Genomic DNA, 20706 nt, shown 5'->3' on the forward strand with positions numbered 1-20706 from the left:
GAGCCTTTTTCCATTGACCTTCAATCCTGCTCTTGCCAAAGCTTGCAGGACCTGCTCAGTTAGTTCCCTGTCTTCTTCCTCTGTCCCTGACATTAGCAACAGGGTCGTCTACATATTGTAATGCACCTTGCTGAATCCACCCCCTCCAGAGGCCTGTTTCATGTATCTGTGAAAAATTGCAGGGGAGTCCCTATATCCCTGGGGTAGGACTGTCCGCAGAATTGTCCTGCCCTCCATGTGAATGCAGTTTTATACTGACATGAGGTAGCTAGTGGCAGAGACCAAAACCCATTAGCTATGTCCAAAACAGTGAAAATTCGGAATTGGGGTCCAATACGGGCCAACATTTCAGGGTACGCTGCCACCACTGAGGCTGGCGAATTGGCCAGAGCATTTAGTGCCCTGTAATCCACAGTGAGGCGCCAGGTACCATTTGGCTTCCTCACGGCCACACAGCAGCATTACAAGGGGATGCAACTGCCCGAATCAGTCCCTCTGTTCCAATTCCCCAATAGTTGCCCCCCACCTCTGCCATGACTCCCGAGGAATAGGATACTGTTTCTGTGGGGGAGGGTCCCCTCCCTCCATCAGTATCTCCATGCTGCCCCTACCACAATCCAGGTTATCCTTCGCCCACACAGGGATGTGTTCCCACCCAGCCGGGGTGGTGGGAGGGCATGTGCTGCTTTAATGGTCATAGTGGCTATCCCCATGGGAATGGTATAGCCCTGACCGTCCTGCATTTGCCCCAGTAAACACACCCAATTGGCTAAATCCAGTACAAGTCCCAGTTTGTGTAAATCTCCTGCCCCCAACAGATTAAGCATATCATTACAACCCCACATAATCTCCCCTTCCCCCCAGATTCCTTTGATTTGTCCCCGCCTCAGGGTTAACTGTGTCTCCCCTCCTGTTGCCCCTACAATTGTCACAGTCCCTTCTGAGGGTCTCCCCTGCCCCCATGTGGTTAAACTGATGGCTGCTCCAGTGTCTATCAAAAAATCCCTCATGGGACTCCCTTCGATTGCCCCCTGGAGCGTGGGGCGACCAGATGCATCCCGTCCTAAACTGGGAACATGGACAGGACGCCTCCCAGGGCACCCCTAAGTTGCAGCACCCACCTCTGTCCCTCCCACTGGTTCATGGGTGGACCGGGGGTCCTGGCACCGAACACATTCCTGTCTCCATGCAAAATTGTGTTGTCTGGCATTTCAGGCAGTCCCAGTCCCTTGGTCTCTCCGGGACCACTTTCCCCCCTGATCTGGTAAAATCATGGGTAGTCAGTTTAGCCTGCAGTCCTCTGGATCTGTTGCTCTATAGCTGCCCGCTCGTCCCTGACTACCCTCCCAAAGCCACGAACTCTCCCTCTACCTCCTCCTCTCCAGGCTGACCCACTCCTTTCCACCTTGTATGGATCCCCCGAAGTATAGCAGGGACTGGCTCTTCCCCCTGATGCATCTGCCTCCACACATCTGCCTGTTCCAGAAACTGGGGTAGCTGATTGGGAGCAAGTTCAGGGTGCTGCAACCTTAAATGCCCCACGAACTGCGGATTGCTCAGCTCCAACCATTTCTCCAGCAATTCCACACCCCTACCCTGCTCCACACCCCCACCAGGTCCCGGTGCCCCTGCCTGTCGCAACACCCATGGACCATCCAGGGGATTCACCCAGCACCGTGCCCATGCCTGTATGCGATTAAGTGTATCCCGCCCTGTTTCCCCAGGGATTCGCTTCATCTTATTCATCCCCGCAGTACGAGAGTACACCCCAAACAAGTGTTTTGCCACCTGTCCGGGGATTAGAAATGGGTGTGCCACTCCTGCCACATCGATTCCCAAGGTACCTCGTCCCAAAAGACTACGCCATAAGATCACCTGGTCCTCACGAGTTAGACCCTCCATCTCCCTGTCCACCTCCACTAGCCACAGCACAAACTGATCCCAATCATTCCGGGGTACCTTTCCCAAACGACCCAGTACTGCCTCCCGGTCCTTCAGGGACAAGGGGCGGATTTCTGCCTGTTCTACTACTTGTGGGGCCTGGTCCCCCCACCCCGCAACCGGGGCCACTATTCCTGCCTCCTGCAGTTCCTCCCGGGTAGCCTCTCTCGCAGGGGCTGTAACTGTGGATCGCCGGCTTACAACGTCCACTGGCAGTGGTGGGTACAGTGTTTTTTCAGGGTAGGGTGGTGGAGGTGTCTCCTTCAGTTCCATTAGTGGGGCGGATGGTTTGGGGTCCCCAAGTCCATTGCCCCCATGTTTACAATGATACAATTCCTCCTCTAAGTCTCCTACTCTCCCCAGCAGTTCGTCCCTCTCTCTCCAGATTGCCTCACAAGACTCCTCTGTCCGTGCAGCATCCCGTGCCTTCAAATCTGCTACCTCTACTGCTAACACAGATTTTTCTGTTAAAATGCGTTGCTGATCCACAATCCCCTCCAAATCCTTAATGTGTTGGAGGAGATCAGCTTCCCTTTTTACCCAGTATGCCATCCCAGCACACAAACCTTGTAATACCACTCCCTTTTTCCTACACTCCTTTCCCTTGGGGTCTCCCAAAACCTCTCCCATCTCCTTCTCAATCTCATCCCAGGTGAACCCCTGCACCTGGTATGGGCCCTGATTCTTCCTTATCCATTTGTTCAAAAAATCCGTTACCCCAGCTTGCCAGAACCCGCAACTACCATCACGAGAGTTCGCCATACCCCCTCCAAGCAGCTACGCGGACTGTTGGGGAGGGGGACTTACAGGCTGCCACTCACCTATCCAATGCGATGTATCCAAGTCCCGGCACCAAGATGTTAGAGAGCTTATTCCTTCACTCTCCCACTTCCCTGGTCCTTCTCGCATGAACAGAGAGCAACAATACCCGAAGTCCGAAGGTGCAAACAATTCGATGTTTATTGGGGTGAACTTCCAGCAAGCTTAAATACAAGTTCCTTTTCCTTATTTTCGAATCCCAACTTACTTCCTGTTTGCCCCTAATTTATATAGTAATATTCCTAGGTATACCTTAACCAATCATTCTACTAAAATTTAACTAACCAATCCTAACATATTGTAACATGATTAGCTAACCAATTATATCCCACCACCTTAATTAGATTACACCCAGCAAAATTAATTATACAGCAGACAGGAACAATCACAGAACCAGACAGAGATTATACAGACAAACAATAGCAAAGTGGGAAAACAATACAGAAGTGAGGATTTCACATCCCAGCTATTGATAAGTGAGTTCTTGCCAGACAGGATGCTATCAAACTAAGTTTCCTTTTACATTTTCTAGGCACTTCCCTTTCTTTGGAGGTGATAGGAATTATCAGGACAGGATTGTATTCAGGACAGGATTGTATTCCTAACAGCCCAATAGCACCTTCTTTCAATGTGGCTAGTTTGGAATGTGAGGATGTGACTGTTCGCTTCCTGGCTTATGGCTGCCTCTGCTGCTTAGCCAAAGGCCTTAGCCTAAGAACAGGGCCTCAAACTGTCACAGTAAGAGAAGGCCCTTACACCAGCAGACAGTGATTTTGATTCTTTCTTTTATACCTCTAGAACTAGCCAAGTAATAAGAATACCCCTAAATTCTTAAAGTACAGGCCTTTACAGACAGGCCTGAATATCTATATCCTAACATTTGTACAAAACTTTATTTTCTTCAACGTGCTGAGAATGTTACATTACAGAGATTTGACTTTTTTGCTTGGATACTCTTGCACGCCCACAATAAAATCTTCCCAGAGGAACACAAGGCTATGTTTCACTGATTTAAAATGTGAATGTGTTGAGGAATGCATGATTGATTTGATTTACATTATATGGAAAAAAGGGAATACTAAAAAATTCATGTTAGTTTTTCCTTGGCTTCATTGTTAACGTTTCATATGCTATAGCTCACTGGTGTTTCAAGTGTCTACAGTTACTATAAGATATATATCTTGGACATGTGACCATGACATTTTTAATGGTCTTCATTCAACACAAGCCAGGCAGTAACCAAAGACCAGTGCACTTCTGTACTCCTGAATTTTGAATCCACAAGGAAAATAAAAATTCACATGTATCTGATGAAAATGCCTATAAAAGATATTAGAGTATAACCACAACACCATACCTGTTTTACTCTGCTGGCATTTTTACCATAAGAAAGTTTCAAAACATACCAGTGAACATCTGTTTACTGGGGGGGGGGGGGGGGGGGGAACCTATCAAAACTATCACTAAATATGTAAACTAGGATATTCTAAGGAATAGCCTTACCACATAACCAGATATGCATGACAGAGACTTCTCTAATGCACAGGTTGCTCCCCACTGGTTAGTTTCATAAACAAAATATTAAAGTTTAATGGGATTTTGGCATTATATACAGTAGTATATTTATTCCATACCCTGAATGATATTTTGCTAAAATGATGATCAGTCACTCTTAATTGCAATCTTTATGTACTTTTCTGGTTCTAATGCCCTAGATTAAATATGAAATTAAAGATGGCCAGAACCTTAGATAAAAGAAGAAAAGGCTGAACACTACACTACAGGTGTCTCTCTTTGGATAAGACACTTCTCTAGAGCTAAATGTTAAAAGAATGTACATTACTTGAGTACACCCAAAAAAAAAACACCTCTGGAAGACTCAATTTGCAAACACATAACATTCGTAGGCACAAAACTGGTTATTATTTTTCCTCTTGTTCAGGAAGACAATTAAAACAAACAACAATAGGACAAACTTAAGAGCAGGGGAACTTCGCCATCTATTTAAGAGTACAAGTGAATTTTCGCCTGAAGTAGAGTGTGATAAGCATTCCCAAATTGCATATTTAAATTATGAATTATTGAAAACTATTCTGTTTGTAATACTTTTCATGCCATTCCCTGCAAGTCAAATCAGAATCATATGACTGATTTTTCACAAATCCAGAAAGTGTTTCCTTTAACTTTTTTTAAAAAACAAAAAGTTATAAAATTTAGAACGTCTGCCACAAAACCCATAACCCAATCATGTTTATACAAAAATAACCTCCCAAAAATAAAGAAACAAGCAGATACTGATCATAATAGAAACATAACCACATAAACTTGCCTCAAAGATTATATGGGCATGAACTGCACACACAAAATTTAGAGTTTATTATTTTCAGTTATATTGTTTCAAATGCACTTATGCAAATACAGTAATTCTGTGTTTCTCTTCTCACAATTTTACACACTCTATGTCCAGAACTGTGAGTTTAACAGGTACTCTTTGAATACCCTATAATGTCAAACACAGCAATGTAAGAATACATATGAATTTTGTCATCTAACAGCAACAAGAACAGTATTCCTACCTGAAGTGTTGGCTCCCAATTTACGTTAAATGTTTGATAAAGAACAGAGGAAATTTGGACACAAGTCCCATTAAAGACAATGGACCTAGCGTAACTCAAACATTCATCATGTATTGCATTGAAAATGTGTCCCTCTGAAGCACCAATTTCCTTTTATTCTCATATCTATAAAACATTTTGATATCATGGAGTCTACCTGACCTGCTGACTACCCTCCAGTTTACACTATTGTTATGAATACAAAGAGAAAAACAGATGTTTCAGCCTAAATGTCATCAAAATGAAATCATTTTTCCTCACGACTATTACCACAATTGGAATATTGTTAACTTAAACAGGCAGAATGAAATCAACTTTGGAAGTAAGTAAATTGTAAAGACAATCCCTAAACAAAAAGGAAAAGCAATGAGAACAAGGATTTTAAAAAGAATTTTAAAAAAATTTCCAAAACAACTATATGTCTTGTTGTTGTTGTTGAATTAAAAACAAAAGAGGGCTGCCAAAAGAAAAATCTTGAAACAGTGTTTCAAAGGAAAGATCACCCCACAACAATTGTTCTGTGGGGAAAAAAAAAAAAACCTTCTTAGCTTGTAAAATGGCTGGCAATGGGGAAAAATTTTATAGATGCAATTAGAATTTCCCAACAGCGAGACTATATCACTTCAAATAAATCTGTGTGGTAAACCAAAGAAAAGGAGGAGGAAAATAACTATCCACTTTTAGTGAACCATCTAATGTGGTCGTCTGCAAACAGACCAAATATCAGAAATCATATCAGATAAAGAATGTATCAAAAGAATTAGTTTCCACTTCATAGTTTTGGAATCTAGTTTTACAGCAACACATGAAATGCAATGTTTTCTCCTTCTCAAATTAAATGTTAACTGTCTGTTTTGCTTTTAATATGAGAATGTCATCTATTAATAAGGGACAATTGCCTTTAGTATCATTGTAATATCTATCTTTATTAGAAATAGCTCCTTATCACCAAGTGTAGATCTGCAACACTTAGATAATATTCAGTTCTACAGAATATCAATACAAAATATGCCACAGTTTTAATTTTCACAAGTTTAAAATGACAACCTTCATTTGCAGAGGCAAACATATGTATCCACAAAAAAGCATTAGGTCCAGCACAGGGCATTCAGGGGCACAGGAACACAGAGCATAAGAAATTTGAGATGAATATACATTGACTGATCAGAAAATCAGACACAAATACTGGCACCTGCTTCCTTTCTTTCTCTTTAAGTAACCAAGGAAATTAAATGGATAAAACTGCATTAATGCAATTTTATGGTTGAGAGGTTGCATACAGAAAAGTCAGGAAATTCAAAGTTATGGTTCCCACAGCAGTTGTAACATGGCCACATTTCATATGCAAAGAAGTTAAAGTTACAATATGTTGTTCTATATTTTAAAATATTAAAAATACTCAAGTGAGAATGTGGGAATCATAACTCAATTTACTAGCTTGTGTATGTGAAATCTCAACCATAAATTTGCATTAAATATTGGATAAAGTATATAATATCAAATAAGAGCAATTTGTCCATTCAAATTATGAATGTTCTACTCTGCCCTTTTATAGCTGTTGCAGAAATATGTGAGAACAACATGAAGAATGTGAGAATACCACATGCTACATTCACATTTGACTTTTTATACTTGAATTTTTAGAGAAACACTAGTCTGAGAAATTTTTATTTCCCTCTTTTATAGATAGTACAGATGAGTGAGAGAGCACGGTATTGTCATCTGTTAGGTCAAGTGCTGGTATTAAAGCATACAATCTCTGAATTCTAGTCTCAGCTATAACAATAATGATCTTTCTGCCTCAATACCGTAACCTCTGTGTCTCAGCTTTTCCATCTGTATGTGTTCGTAAGACCACACGTCAGCTTTGCAGTTGTGGGAAGGTTCTTTTTTGTGAGTCCTGGCAGCCCTATGCAGCTTTTACCTCAGTAACACAAAAACACTAATCCATTTACAGAACACAATTTTATTTTCTTTATGTCCTTTCTTTAGTCTTTCAATATATTTAAATGAACAAACTCACAAAAAATTGAAAAGCGTATACATAGCATTCAAATAGAATTTCATGACAACTAAGGCACAGAAATAACAGTCATCCTTGCTAGAGGGAGATGTGCGTAAGAAAAACACGAAGGACAATTTCTTGAATCAGATATTTAGTGGGGTACTTGTTATCAGTGGACGGAACCATATGTAGAACTATTTCGTTTTTGTGGAAAACCGAAAACAGAAGACTGTAAAAGTATGGGTATCATCTCAGAAACCTGGAGGGCAAACAACTGCCACAAGAAAAGGGAACTGGAATGATTAAAACTTGTGACTGCCTTTGGTTCAAAAGGAGTACCATCATTAAGGTTGTTTAAATGAGTAATTCTGTCAAGACAGAGGAAACTCCATTGCACTTCTTTGCTTTTCCTGCATGCCTTGTAAAACAGGAGATTTATCATTTATTTATTTTTTGGATTTATATGCTGTACCTATCAATGTCTATGTATGTGTCTACTTACTGCTGACATCCTCTCAGGCCTCAACACAGGTAGCTGCTGGCATTAAAGGAACCATCTACTTATCCAAACATTTCCTATCCAAAAAAAATTAATTTTACATTGTTTCAAGTTTTGGCCTGTAGTTTGGATTACTACTACTTCCCAACAACTTTGTCCATCACTAGTTCTCCACTGAAAGTAAGCTGAGTCATCTTGAGGATTCTTTATGTTACAAGTGTTGGATAAACTTTTTTTTTTTTTTTTTTTTTTTTTTTTTTATAAACAGCACATAAGTTTGTGGATGGTAGTATTCAGTGGTATGAAAAGAATCTACTCATTGCGATGTGGGTGGTCATTATATCTAGCATGAATAGGTTCATAAAACAAATATATAAGGTCATCCGAAACAATGCATTTTCACATAAATGACCTCGTATAAGGATCCTGAGATGTATTTGTTGTACTGGCTAATATTTTCAAACATTAGAACAAACAAACTTCTTATAACAGGAGGTAAATCAATGAAAACTATTGTTTGGGAAGACAGGATCAGTCATAGGCTTACTCTGAGAACTCCCAAGGATATTCCAGTCTCTAATACAGCCCGTTCTTAAGCTACACAAGTCAATAGCCTAATAACCAGCTGTTTCTGCTGGAAAAAGATTTGTTGGCAAGCTGGACATCTGTACTCTGCAGAGGCCAAGTTTACTCAGTGTGTGGCCACAGGTGTTGACCTAAGTGCTATGAAGCCAAAGGAGGAAGACAAAAGGAATTGGCATTAATAGCTGTACTAACAGAAAGAGTCCAATATTCAAGTTACATAAAAGTAATTTTAGCTGTCGGCTCCTAGAAGTATGACTACTTCTCTTCTCTGGTTTGATTCAGACTATACCCTGAAGACAACAGAAGAGAGAAGGAGGAAGTACATGAGTCTTTCTTCAAAGTAAGTTAAAGGCTATGACCCTTTCATTTGGCATTCTTGAAAGCTGTAGAATCTGACATAGTCAAAAGGTACAATACAGACACTCCAGTTCTTGTTAGCCTGATTAGTAGACCTTTTTCTTAAACTCTATTCATGCACCAAAGGAAAGCCTTTCTCAAAGTATTAAAAAAATAAACCTGGTAATTCAAATGTCTGGCTTTATGAACAATGTGATGATTAACCTTATAATCAATATATGCTCTGACTTTGTAAATAAGAAAGGATTTTAAGCAAACTTTATTTTAAAAATGTAGTTAGCAAACTGATCCAGTATATCCACTTCTGTCATTAGGCAAAGATTCCTGACTTCAAGAGGCTAGTTGCATAGAGAGGTAGAAAAAAATATCACCATACAGCCTGAAGGTAGAGCAGCCAAGAATTCACTCCTACCTGAAGGAGGATATATTTTATTGCAGCCAGCCTTAAATGTAATGGAAAACACCACAATTACCATTTAGGAATGTCAAGAGTCAAGCGATGTTGGAGCCCCATGATCAACCTTTGAGAGTTTTTGGTTTTTTAAGTGCCTTCCAAGGTAACTAAATGATACTGAAAACTTTGTTTAAATAAAAGAAATTAAATAACCTTTCTTGTTGGTGTCAAGGGATTTGGGCACATATCTAATGCAATGACTTGAAGTTGATGTGATGAAAGTGGTTTTTATCCTGTTATCCGACAATTACCTAGTTACACTTATTTTTGATCCACGTGTTTCTGATGCGATGCTCAAACTATTCTACTTCCTATTTAAGTGAGCTTAACACCTTTTAAGCATAATCATGCATAAGTGTACCAATTTAAGATCAAAGAAGTCTGGTCATTAAGTGCATGCCCCTGCCGGTGAAGAATATCAAGCCTGCTCCAAAAAGGCCATAAAAATAAACCAAAATTCTCTCAGTGACTTTAACAGGCTGTGGATCAAGCCCACAGATACCTAGATACAGAACTTATGGAATATTAAACATATATATTACACATAATCTTTGCCAGAAGGACAAGCAGAGAAAAAGCAGCAGAATTACCTGCAACTTTTTGTAGCGATCTTGGTGTGAGATGAATTCACCTTCCTTTTCTTTCAAGAAATCTGTTTGTAGGATACTATGCTTTTCCATCAAATCTTCTAACTCCTAACAATAGAAAAAGTTACACAGATTTTTGTTTTTATTTTTAAATGTGAGAGTACAATCTTCAGGAAGTCATTCCAAACTAGCTATACTTCTGATGGTTTTATGACACCTGCTATTATGCAAAAATAGACAGCATCGGGGGTCTCACAAGATCCCCAACTACCACACACTGGTAAACTACCATGCAGATCACAGACCAAGGGGATCCCTGTAACCGTTATACACCCCTCTGCCAATTGGCACAGAGGCCTCTGGGTCAAACTCAGCATCTCCCAAAAATGAATACCACCACGTGTTGTGTTCAATAACTGAATGTATTAACTTCTGCCTTCCATGTAAAAAAATTGTGCACTAGATTTCCAAGTAATCCAAAGCACACACCAATATCCTGGTGGCTTACTGACGCCAAAATATCCCCTGGCTCAAATTAAAGAGAGTCAGATAAGCTGGCATTATCCCCAGTATTTCTGCACCTGTTGCCTAACGTGTCTCCATCTCAGCCTATGCCAACCTGCTTCTATTGCCCTTCCAGCCTATTCCTGTCCTCCTCAGCTCTTATCACCCCTAGTCTGTCATGGTCCTTGCTTCTGTTCCTTAACACCTCTATATTCCAATTAAATTCCTCCTTCTTGTCCCTACTGCCTGGGCATCAGGCAGCAAGGCACTGAGAGCACAGGAGCCAAAAAGTGTGCCCACTCAGTTCCAATATCCAGTGCCCTAGAACCCTCAATAGCTGGGAGAAGCAATTGCAAGGAAAGAACTGCTCAGCCCTGGGCAATAGTGTATTCATTGTACCTGTAATTCGAAGAATTTGACTGCCAGTCTCTTACAAAGCTGTACTGAACATGGATTTCCAGAGACAGCAAAAGGCACCTGTCTGACCCCAGGGCAACCCCAATATCAAAATGTCAAGTCCTTGTTCCAGAGCAGGGAGGTGCTAGAACGTCTCAACAAAATGGTTCTAAGTGTGTTTTCACACTGGAAAGACAATACTTTTCCCTAACCAAATTCTTAGAATAAAGTTGAACCATTTGTTGCTTAAATTAAAAAAAACAAACAAAAAAAACTGCGTGAGGCAGACCCACACATGGCAAATTTAAGTCTGAACAGCTAAAGTTTGGCAAAATTATAAGTAACTGAAAACAAGGTCTCGTAACGGAAAATATTAAACACCTTAGCTACGGGTACCACTGCCAGCTCCTGCTATCATTAAATTCTTCATGCATTTAAGAGCAGCCATACCTTTTTAATTCTATATCTTTCTTCTTCAGCATCTTTGAGTTTGATCTCTAGACTTGCAACCGTTGGTTGAAGATACTTCTTTGATCCATTTATCCCCTGCTTCTCAGAGTCACCCACAGAGATGGTTAATTTTTCTGAAAGTTTTCCTTCTGTTAAACTCAAAGAAGGAATTGAGATATCCAAGGAAGAACTGGCTGATAACTGAACCTAATTCATAAAAGAGACAAAGTATATTATTTCATCATAAATAATATATGACAGATCATATTTTGAAATTATATTTCATATAAGAGCTATGAAAACTTTACTTTCAGTAGAAGATTTAAATGTCAGTTTGCCAAAACATATACATTACATGATGGTTAGCAGACCTGTGTCTCAAGCGCTACCATCAAAACATTTGCATCTGAAATGCCATTAAAATAACAGTTTACCAACAGCCAAATGGTTACCCCAATTCACTTTGGATTGTACTTTACATGATAAGTAGCCTCACTGAGGTTAATGAGAATACTTGAAGAGTAAGATACTATTAATTGTGGGTGAGGGGGCTTGTAAATCTTAAGGTAACTTTCTAATTCTAAAGCTGCTAGAAAAGACATTTTTAAGCAGTGACTATTTCTGAAATTTTTGGTAGCTTTAACAGCAATACTTTTTCCAAAGAACATTCCTGCCAATGCCTCCTGTATTTCAGTGTTATGGTCCCAGTTTAGCAAGGCAGTTAAGCATATGCTTAAAACTGAGCACATTTGAATGTATGTAGCTCAGTTGGGGACCATATGAAAGTATTGTGATGTCTCACAAATTACTTTAAAAAAACCTTTTATTTAAGAAAGAGTACTTATATACTGAAATTACTGTTTTGAGGTTGAGAAGCATTTCAGTGTGGATAAACTACATTTTTATCAAATATTATACATACATGTTAAAACCTACATTGCTTTGTAACTTAATTATATTCTGCCATCTCAAAGAATTCAAAGGTACTCATCTTCACAATGACTATTCAGAGACTGGTACCCGATATCTTTGCTCTGAAATTACACCTGTAGAAACTACTCAAGAGTCAACTTTTGTCCCTTAAGAAAAAAAAATCTCTAATTTGGTAAGAAAAAATACAATGCCAAGGGATAAAATACATCAACTTCCTGTAATAAAAGTAAGATTATGTGCTTACCTGTTCTTTAAGAACAGCTGGGTTTAAAATACTGTTGGATGTTTGAACAGCTGTCAGTACATCATCACCTGATAAGATGAATGAATCAGAAGGGACAAAGCAAGCAGAAGGCAGAGAATGCTCCAGTAGAACATCTGAAGAAATAGTTTGTGACACATGGATTTCAGACACTAATGCAAGAAAGAAGACATGAAAAAAAATTCCAATATTAGTAGATTATGTATGTGTTTCTGAATTCTACATCTAGTGAACCTAACAGAAATCATTTTTGTTATTAAAAGAACATCATACAATACAAACAAGTAGATAAAAATGTGTTATTACACTAGTGTAAATTTGGCTTGACTTTATCCAAGTTAAGCATGCCATGGTTTTATATCTTTGAATAATGTTATTGACTTGGTTGTATGATTTACCTTTGCTCTCAAAGATATCACCAGATAGTTATATGCTCCTTCCTCTGAAATTGCCTGAACTTGAGGACCTTTGGGGCACGCTGCAAAAGCCATTTATTTGACAAGGTTTTCAGGGACAGAGGAGAATATGCTCTTTTGTGGCAGAGATGGCGGGGGAGGACTAAAAGTGGCTCTTTTGCTTCTTTGAATTATTGACTGCCTTAGATAATTAATTATTTATATATGATTATTTTTTGCTACTAGGTAGTCATTTCTAATGATATGCAATTGTTAGGGCACCTAGGGCATTTTGGATGGGTAATTTTTCTTATTTAAATCTAAAAAAAGAAAGTAAAGACAGCTTTTATATAAGGACATTTAGATAAACATTTCACCAAGCAACATGGCGACAAGCAATTTTACATGTGTTAAACACGTTTTATACATTAAATCTACAATGGTGAACAAAGGAAATACAACAAATAAAATGACCCTATATCCAACAATACACAGGTATAATAATTATTGTTGCATGTATGGTTCTCCTCCATAGTCATTACATTCCAGAGGAAGGAGTTTCCTATTTTGAGCTATGATCCTGTATGTGGGTCATCTTAATTTCTACATTACAATGACCTACGTAGTTTTTAAGGGAATAAACAAAAATACACTAAAAAAATAAATAAATTAAGAAACTACATGGGGAAAAAACAGTGAGATTGCATCAATAAAGTTTTTAAATTGGTCCTCGGAAGCCTGTACCCTAGGATATACCAGCCATAGAGATGATTTTCCAGGAGAAGGAAGAAAAGGCCAGGTTACTAGCATATAATCTACAGAGGGCCACACAAAACAAGTTAAAATGCTAATTTGAAATGCATTTTTAAAAGAACTAGAGACTAACTAGTTTTATCAAACTCATAGAATTAGAGATTCTATTAACAGAATTAGAGACTGACACCCCAGGGTGCAATCTTGGCTTCTTCTTTAAAACAGCTCTTTCACTCCCAAATGCAAATAAAATATAATTTAAGAGTTGCTAGGGGAACACATATTTTTAAACAAAACCACGTGGGTCAGACTGACAACTGAAATGGCACTACACTGCATATGAGCAATCTTTGCTTTGAGCTGCAGAAGCAATGCCATAGGTTTGTAAATACTAAGAGAAACAATCAGGATCCAGTATTACCAGTTTGACATTGCCTAGATCCATAAACTTTTTGTCAGGATTCACAGATTAATAGATTCTAAGGCCAAAAGGGACCATTGTGATCAGCTAGTCTGATCGCCGGTATAAAACAAGTCATAGAACTTCCCCAAAATAATTCCTAGAGTTTATCTTTGAGAAAAAAGATCCAATCTTGATTTTAAAATGGTCAGTGATGGAGAATCCACTATGACCACTGGTAAATTGTTAATTACCCTCACTACTAAATATTTACCTTATTTTCACTCTGAATTTGTTTAGCTTCAGCTTTCAGCCATTGGATTATTGACATTAGAATAATCCTTTGAACCAAGATCAACAATTAACTCTCCAGTATAATTTTATTTCAGTAGCTTGTTGCAGTCAAATTCACTCTTTCCTTTAACATGTTAGTACTGATCAATGAAGCATGCCCAGCAAATGGATGACCCTTCACAACTCAAGAGCCTAATGTATAACATAGAACAGATGGAGAAATATAGACAGGTTTACCATCTTAACTGTTTCTATTCAGTCAACCACACTGACCAACAAGTGCTTCCACTCAGTAAAATCCCAGAATGAAGAAAGAGGAATAAAAGAATAGTCGGGGGGGAGAGAATAATAAGAAGGACATGGAAAAACAGTCCTAAAAATTGTAAAGGTATTTATAGACACAGAAAGATAGTGAAAGACTTAGCACAGACAATACTATTACAGTTATTGGCCCAAATGAATAAACTACACAGAAAATTAGCACACAGAAGAACTAAGATAAATAAAAAATAAAAAAATCACCAGCACTCAATGAACTCTATCAACCGCTGCCAGTGGAAAAATCTTTTAAAATTTATTGGAGAAAAATGGAATCTATTCAAAGACCATTCTCTTTTCTTCCAGCTAAACAAATAGCAACAGCTAATGTGTGATTCAAAATAGAGTTAGTTTTTCCTATAACTCTTCGCTGCAGTTTTCAGCTTAGTGAAACTCTATATAAAGGATGCTTACTATAAGATATTTAAATTGTTCAGAGTATGTGTTGATGGATACATTAATAGACATGCACATGACTTCCACTGTACCCATAGTAGACGTTGCACAAAGCTCATATGAAAAGTACCTCCAGTTCTGCAAGGCTGTTTTTTACCAATTCCCCCACCACAATAAACCCCATGGGTTTCTTGCAGTTTTTACATATTGTAAATAATGTCACTGATTCACTGGGGTAGGATAAATACCTACAGTTACTTGAAGGAAATAAACACCAAGACAACCAAAGAACAACGCTGGGATGATTTTAAGGGGAATACCTGAAATTAATGGATGAAACTAAGAAAAGGAAAATTTAGGCTTCAGAGGTGAAATACTGGCCCCATTTATGTCAATGGCAAAACACAAATGAATGTCAATGGGGCCTGGATTTTATCCAACAGCAGCAAAATCTCTCTATCAGCAGGAGCTCTTAGTTCAGACTCTGGGGGCCATGAAAAATACACAAAGGTTAGGGAATGCTGCTTGTTAGAAGTACAAGAGGAAGTTCCATTATAATGCAACTTAAGGGCTGTGCAGGTCTTAAGCATCACAGTAAAAGATCTCTTCTGTAATACCTCCTAAGGTGCATTGCAATGGCATCTAGCCAAACGGTTCTAGGATTAGGATATTCACATGTACTATGTACACAATCTGAATACCTAGACTGCATGTGCAATCTTAACTTTACCATTTCTTGACTTTAATGTGTTTAAGTGCGCAACCTAAAACTTCTAATAGATGCCCAAATTCCAAAATCCTACTTCCACTGAGTAGTACTCAACTCCAGGAGTAAATCCATTGCAATTAATTAGTCATAAAATAATTCTCAGGTCACATAGGGTGTCACAATGTGTGTATGGAACAATGCTTGTGTTATGAACTGTACTTCATAATTACTGAATAGAATTTTGCTTAGCACCGAGCTGTAAAGAAGTCCTCTAAAAGACTACCGAGGGAAGCTACATTGTGTGTGATTCAGTAGATTTTTATTTAAGTATCTTTGACAGAGGCCTATTAAAGCAGCATTCTTGGATCTTTGATGGTAGTGCAGATTACCATTACAAAATAAGATGGCCAAAAAAATGGCACCATTTTGTTTGGGTGTAAATGTTCATCCCAGTCAGAGATCCCAAGAGAAGATAACCCCTTTAAAAATCCTCTCAACCCAAACACTGTATCAACCTGAAATAAATTTATTTTCTGTCCTGCATTACAAAATATTGGCCATTTAACTATTTAGAAGGGCTTGTGTTAGTCACTTTCACCGTTCAATAGATAAAATCCCACAACTGAATCTCTCTTGCAAACAAGGCCCTTCTTTTGAGCTGAAAACAGGTGAAGTTGAATGGAGATCTGTTGGAGGAGAAGGGAGGTGAGCCCCTGCCACTTAGGGGCAGTATATAAGTTATTGGAGAGTATTTGTTAGTCTGATTTCAGTTTGCAAAGTCTAGTAGGGGAGGCAGTGTGTTGTGAGAGACAATAGAGATAGCCAGACTTCAATGTCTGAGGAGGCCAGAGGAAGACTCACAGAAGACTGCAAGTGGGAACAGAAGACAAGATGGCTTGCAGCCAGAAAGAACAGAAGAGGGAACACCAGGAAGAGGCAGTTCTACATGAATGGGGAGTCCCTGCTTTGAAAAATAGTCAGACCTGTCACCAGAGGTGATCTGGAGAACAGAAGGATGTGTTGTCTTCCAGATGCCAAGATACAGATTGTGGACACAAGGCTGAAGGGGATCCTAATGGGAGCATGAAAGAATCCACTGACTGTCCATGTGGGAACAAATGATACTGCTAGATTCTCACTGGGATGCATCAAGGAAAACAACACCAGGCTGGGGAAGATGCTTAAAGAAATGGCGGCTCAGAAAATCTTCAGTGGGAGTCTAGCTGTCCCTGGAGGAGGATAGTGAAGGCAAGACAGGATTACAATGATCAACAGATGGGTCAGGCAGTGGTGCTATGAGAAGGGCTTTGGGACGTTCAACGACTGGGAGGCAATCCTGGACAGAGAACTGGTCTCATGGGATAGACTCCACCTGAGTAGAGATGGTAAGAGATATCTGGGATGAAGGTTGGCACAACTGATTAAAAGAGCTTTCAATTGGAATTTGGGGGAGACAGCTGGGGGATGCTCATGTAATCTCCATGCTTGATTCTAATACTGAGCAGAAGGAAAATGAAATAAAAAGATACAGCAACGGAGAAAGGAACAGCAGAGCGTAGAAGAATGGACAACAAGAGGAAGGATAGTGCCAGTACCAATGACAGTAAGTGTCAGGCAGGCAATGCTGATAGTAAAATGACGATCTAATCTGTCAAGAAATCTGGGTGAGACCAAGCAGAAACAACTTACCTGTACCCCAATGCTAGGAGCCTGCATGACAAAATGGAGGAACTAGAACTACGGGTAAAGGAATTGAAACCAAATATTATAGGAATACTGAAATCATGGTGGAATAGCAGTCATGACTGGAAAACAGGTATTGAGGGGTATGTGCCATTGAGGAAAGACACAAATAAAGTTAAAGGTTATGGAGTAGTATTGTATATTAGTGATGCGGTAAACTGTAAAGAAATAAATTAAAAGTGATTGAATGGATAAAACAGAATCTTCCCCAAAGTGATTCTGACCCAAACAGAATGGCAACAGAGGCTCTAATGTAATAGTGCTTAGGATCTGCTACTGACATCCAGGATCTGATCTGGATCGAGACCTCTAATATTTTTAATTAAATAAATCCTAGCAGGAATTGTGAGATTATGGGAGACTTAAATTTCCCAGATATAGATTGGAGGACAAATGCTACTAATAATGGTAGGGCCCAGTCATTCTTGGATGTGATGGTTGACAGATTTCTTCACCAAGTAGTCACCACAGTAATCAGAGGGGATACCATTTTAGATTTAGTATTAGCAAATAGTGAGGGCCTCAAAGAAGAGCTGGTTGTAGAAGACAACCTTCATTTGAGTAATCACGAGTTAATTCAGTTTAAACTAAATGGACAGAAACAAAAATAGGTCTGCAACCAGGGTCCGTGATTTCAAAAGAGCAAACTTTAAAAAATTAAGGGAATTAGTTGGGGAAGTTGACTGAACTGAAGAACTCAAGGATCTGAACGTGGAGGAGGCTTGGAATTACTTTAAGTCAAAGTTGCAGAACCTATCTGGAACCTGAATCCCAAGCAAATGGGAAAATATTTGTAAGGGATGCAGACCAAAGTGGATGAACCACCATCTCAAACAGGTTACTAAAAATAAGCAGAAAATCTACAAGGAATAGAAGAAGGGATTGATCAGCAAGGAAATCTATCTTTTGGAGGTCAGAAAATATAGAGGAAAAGTGAGAATTGACAACAGCCAAGCAGAGCTGGACTTTGTGAAGGAAATTAAACCCAATAGTAAAAAAGTTCCTTTTTAGCCATATAAATAAAAGAAAACAAGGAAAGAAGAAGTGGGACTACTAAGCATTGAGAACAGATGGAGGTACTGTCAAACACCTAAAGAATATTTCACCTCTGTTTTTGATAAGGATAAGAAGGAGCTGGGGACAGTAGCAAGACAACTAATGGAAACAAGGATATGAAAGTAGTAATTACCACATCTGAGGTGGAAGCCAAACTCAAACAGCTTAAGGGGACCAAACAAGGGGGCAATAATCTCCATCCAAAAATATTAAAAGACCTGGCACATGAAATTGAAAGCCCAACAGCACGGATTTTTAATGAATCTGTCAACTTAGAGGTTGTACCCTCTGACTGGAGAATTGCAGAGATGGTACTTATATTTAAGAAAGGGAAAGGAAAGGGAAAGAAAAGGGATCTGGGAAACTACAGGCTGGTTAGTTTGACCACAGTTGTATGCAAGGTCTTAGAATAAATTTTGAAAAAGACAGCGTAATTAAGGACAAACAGTAATTGGGATAAAATACAACGTGGTTTTTTTTTTACAAAAGGTAGATCACAACAGAACAACTTGATCTCTTTCTCTGAGAATAGAAATGATTTTCTAGATAATGGAAATGCAGTAGAGCTAATCTATCTGGAGTTCAATAAAGTATATGATACAGGTTTCAGAGTAGCAGCCGTGTTAGTCTGTATTCGCAAAAAGAAAAGGAGTACTTGTGGCACCTTAGAGACTAACAAATTTATTTGAGCATAAGCTTTCATGAGCTACAGCTCACTTCATCGGATGCATTCAGTGGAAAATACAGTGGGGAGATTTATATGCATAGAGAACATGAAACAATGGGTGTTACCATACACACTGTAACAAGAGTGATCACTTAAGGTGAGCTCTTACCAGCAGGAGAGCCGGGGGGGGGGGGGGGGGGGGGGGGGGCTAATCACATCAACCACACTATCAGAGGCTCGTTCACCTGCACATCTACCAATGTGATATATGCCATCATGCGCCAGCAATGCCCCTCTGCCATGTACATTGACCAAACCAGACAGCCTCTATGTAAAAGAATAAATGGACACAAAATCAGACATCAAGAATTATAACATTCAAAAACTAGTCTGAGAACACTTCAATCTCTTTGGTCACTAGATTACAGACATAAAAGTGGCAATACTTCAACAAAAAAACTTCAAAAACAGACTCCAACGAGAGACTGTTGAATTGGAATTAATTTGCAAACTGGATACAATTAACTTAGGCTTGAATAGAGACTGGGAGTGGATGGGTACATTACACAAAGTAAAACTATTTCTCCATGTTTATTCCCCCCCCCCCCCTACACTGTTCCTCAGACGTTCTTGTCAACTGCTAGAAATGGCCCACCTTGATTATCACTACAAAAGGTTCCGCCCCCGCCCCCCCCGCTCTCCTGCTCGTAATAGCTCACCTTAAGTGATCACTCTCCTTACAGTGTGTATGGTAACACCCATTGTTTCAGGTTCTCTATGTAAATAAATCTCCCCACTGTATTTTCCACTGAATGCATCCAATGAAGTGAGCTGTAGCTCACGAAAGCTTATGCTCAAATAAATTGGTTAGTCACTAAGGTGCCACAAGTACTCCTTTTCTTTTTGTATATGATACAGTTCATTATGAGAAATGTTTGGAGAAGATGGGGATTAATGGGAGAATCGAAATGTGGGTAAAGAATTGGATAAATGGGAAACTACAATGGGTCATACTGAAAGATGACATGTCTGGCTGGAGGGAGGTTACTAGTGGAGTCCCTCAAGAATTGGTATTGGGACCAAACTTTACATTTTCATTAAATATCTTGCCCAAAAAGTGGGGGGCTGCTGATAAAATCTGCGACAGACACAATGTTGGGAGGTATTGCCAATACAGAGGAGGATTGGAATATCAGACAAAACAACATGGATTACCTTGAAGATTGCAGTAATAGAAATGGGATGAAATTTACTAGTGAAAAGTGCAAGCTCATGCACGTCGGGATGAAAAAACAGGATTTTTTGCTACAAGCTGAGGACTTATTAATTGGAAGCAAGAGAGGAGGAGAATGACCAGTACACACAGGTCTATCACAGGATGACTATGAGCTACCATTGTGATGCAGCTGTGAAAAAGGCTAACACAATCCTACAATGCATCAGGTGAGGTATTTGCCTTAGAGATAGGGAAGCATTATTACCACTGTGAAAAGCACTGGTGAGACCTCATCTGAAACACTGTGCAATTCTGGTCTCCCATGTTTAAGAAAGATAAACTGAAACAGGTG

General features: G+C 39.3%; 1 protein-coding gene across 11 annotated transcripts in view; it reads right to left on the minus strand.

Annotated features, from left to right (window-relative positions):
- The window catches only part of CCDC91 (coiled-coil domain containing 91), a 319151-nt gene that overhangs the window by 211892 nt on the left and 86553 nt on the right, over positions 1-20706 (minus strand). For all 11 annotated transcript variants that reach the window (XM_043531633.1, XM_043531332.1, XM_043531592.1 and 8 more), the window contains 3 exons: positions 12390-12559; positions 11213-11419; positions 9866-9970 (listed from right to left, as the gene is read on the minus strand). In XM_043531633.1, coding sequence (XP_043387568.1) covers positions 9866-9970; positions 11213-11419; positions 12390-12559 — 482 coding nt within the window. The remainder of the gene's footprint in view (positions 1-9865; positions 9971-11212; positions 11420-12389; positions 12560-20706) is intronic.

Source organism: Chelonia mydas, chromosome 1 (genome assembly GCF_015237465.2).
Source record: "Chelonia mydas isolate rCheMyd1 chromosome 1, rCheMyd1.pri.v2, whole genome shotgun sequence".
NCBI lineage: Eukaryota > Metazoa > Chordata > Testudines > Cheloniidae > Chelonia > Chelonia mydas.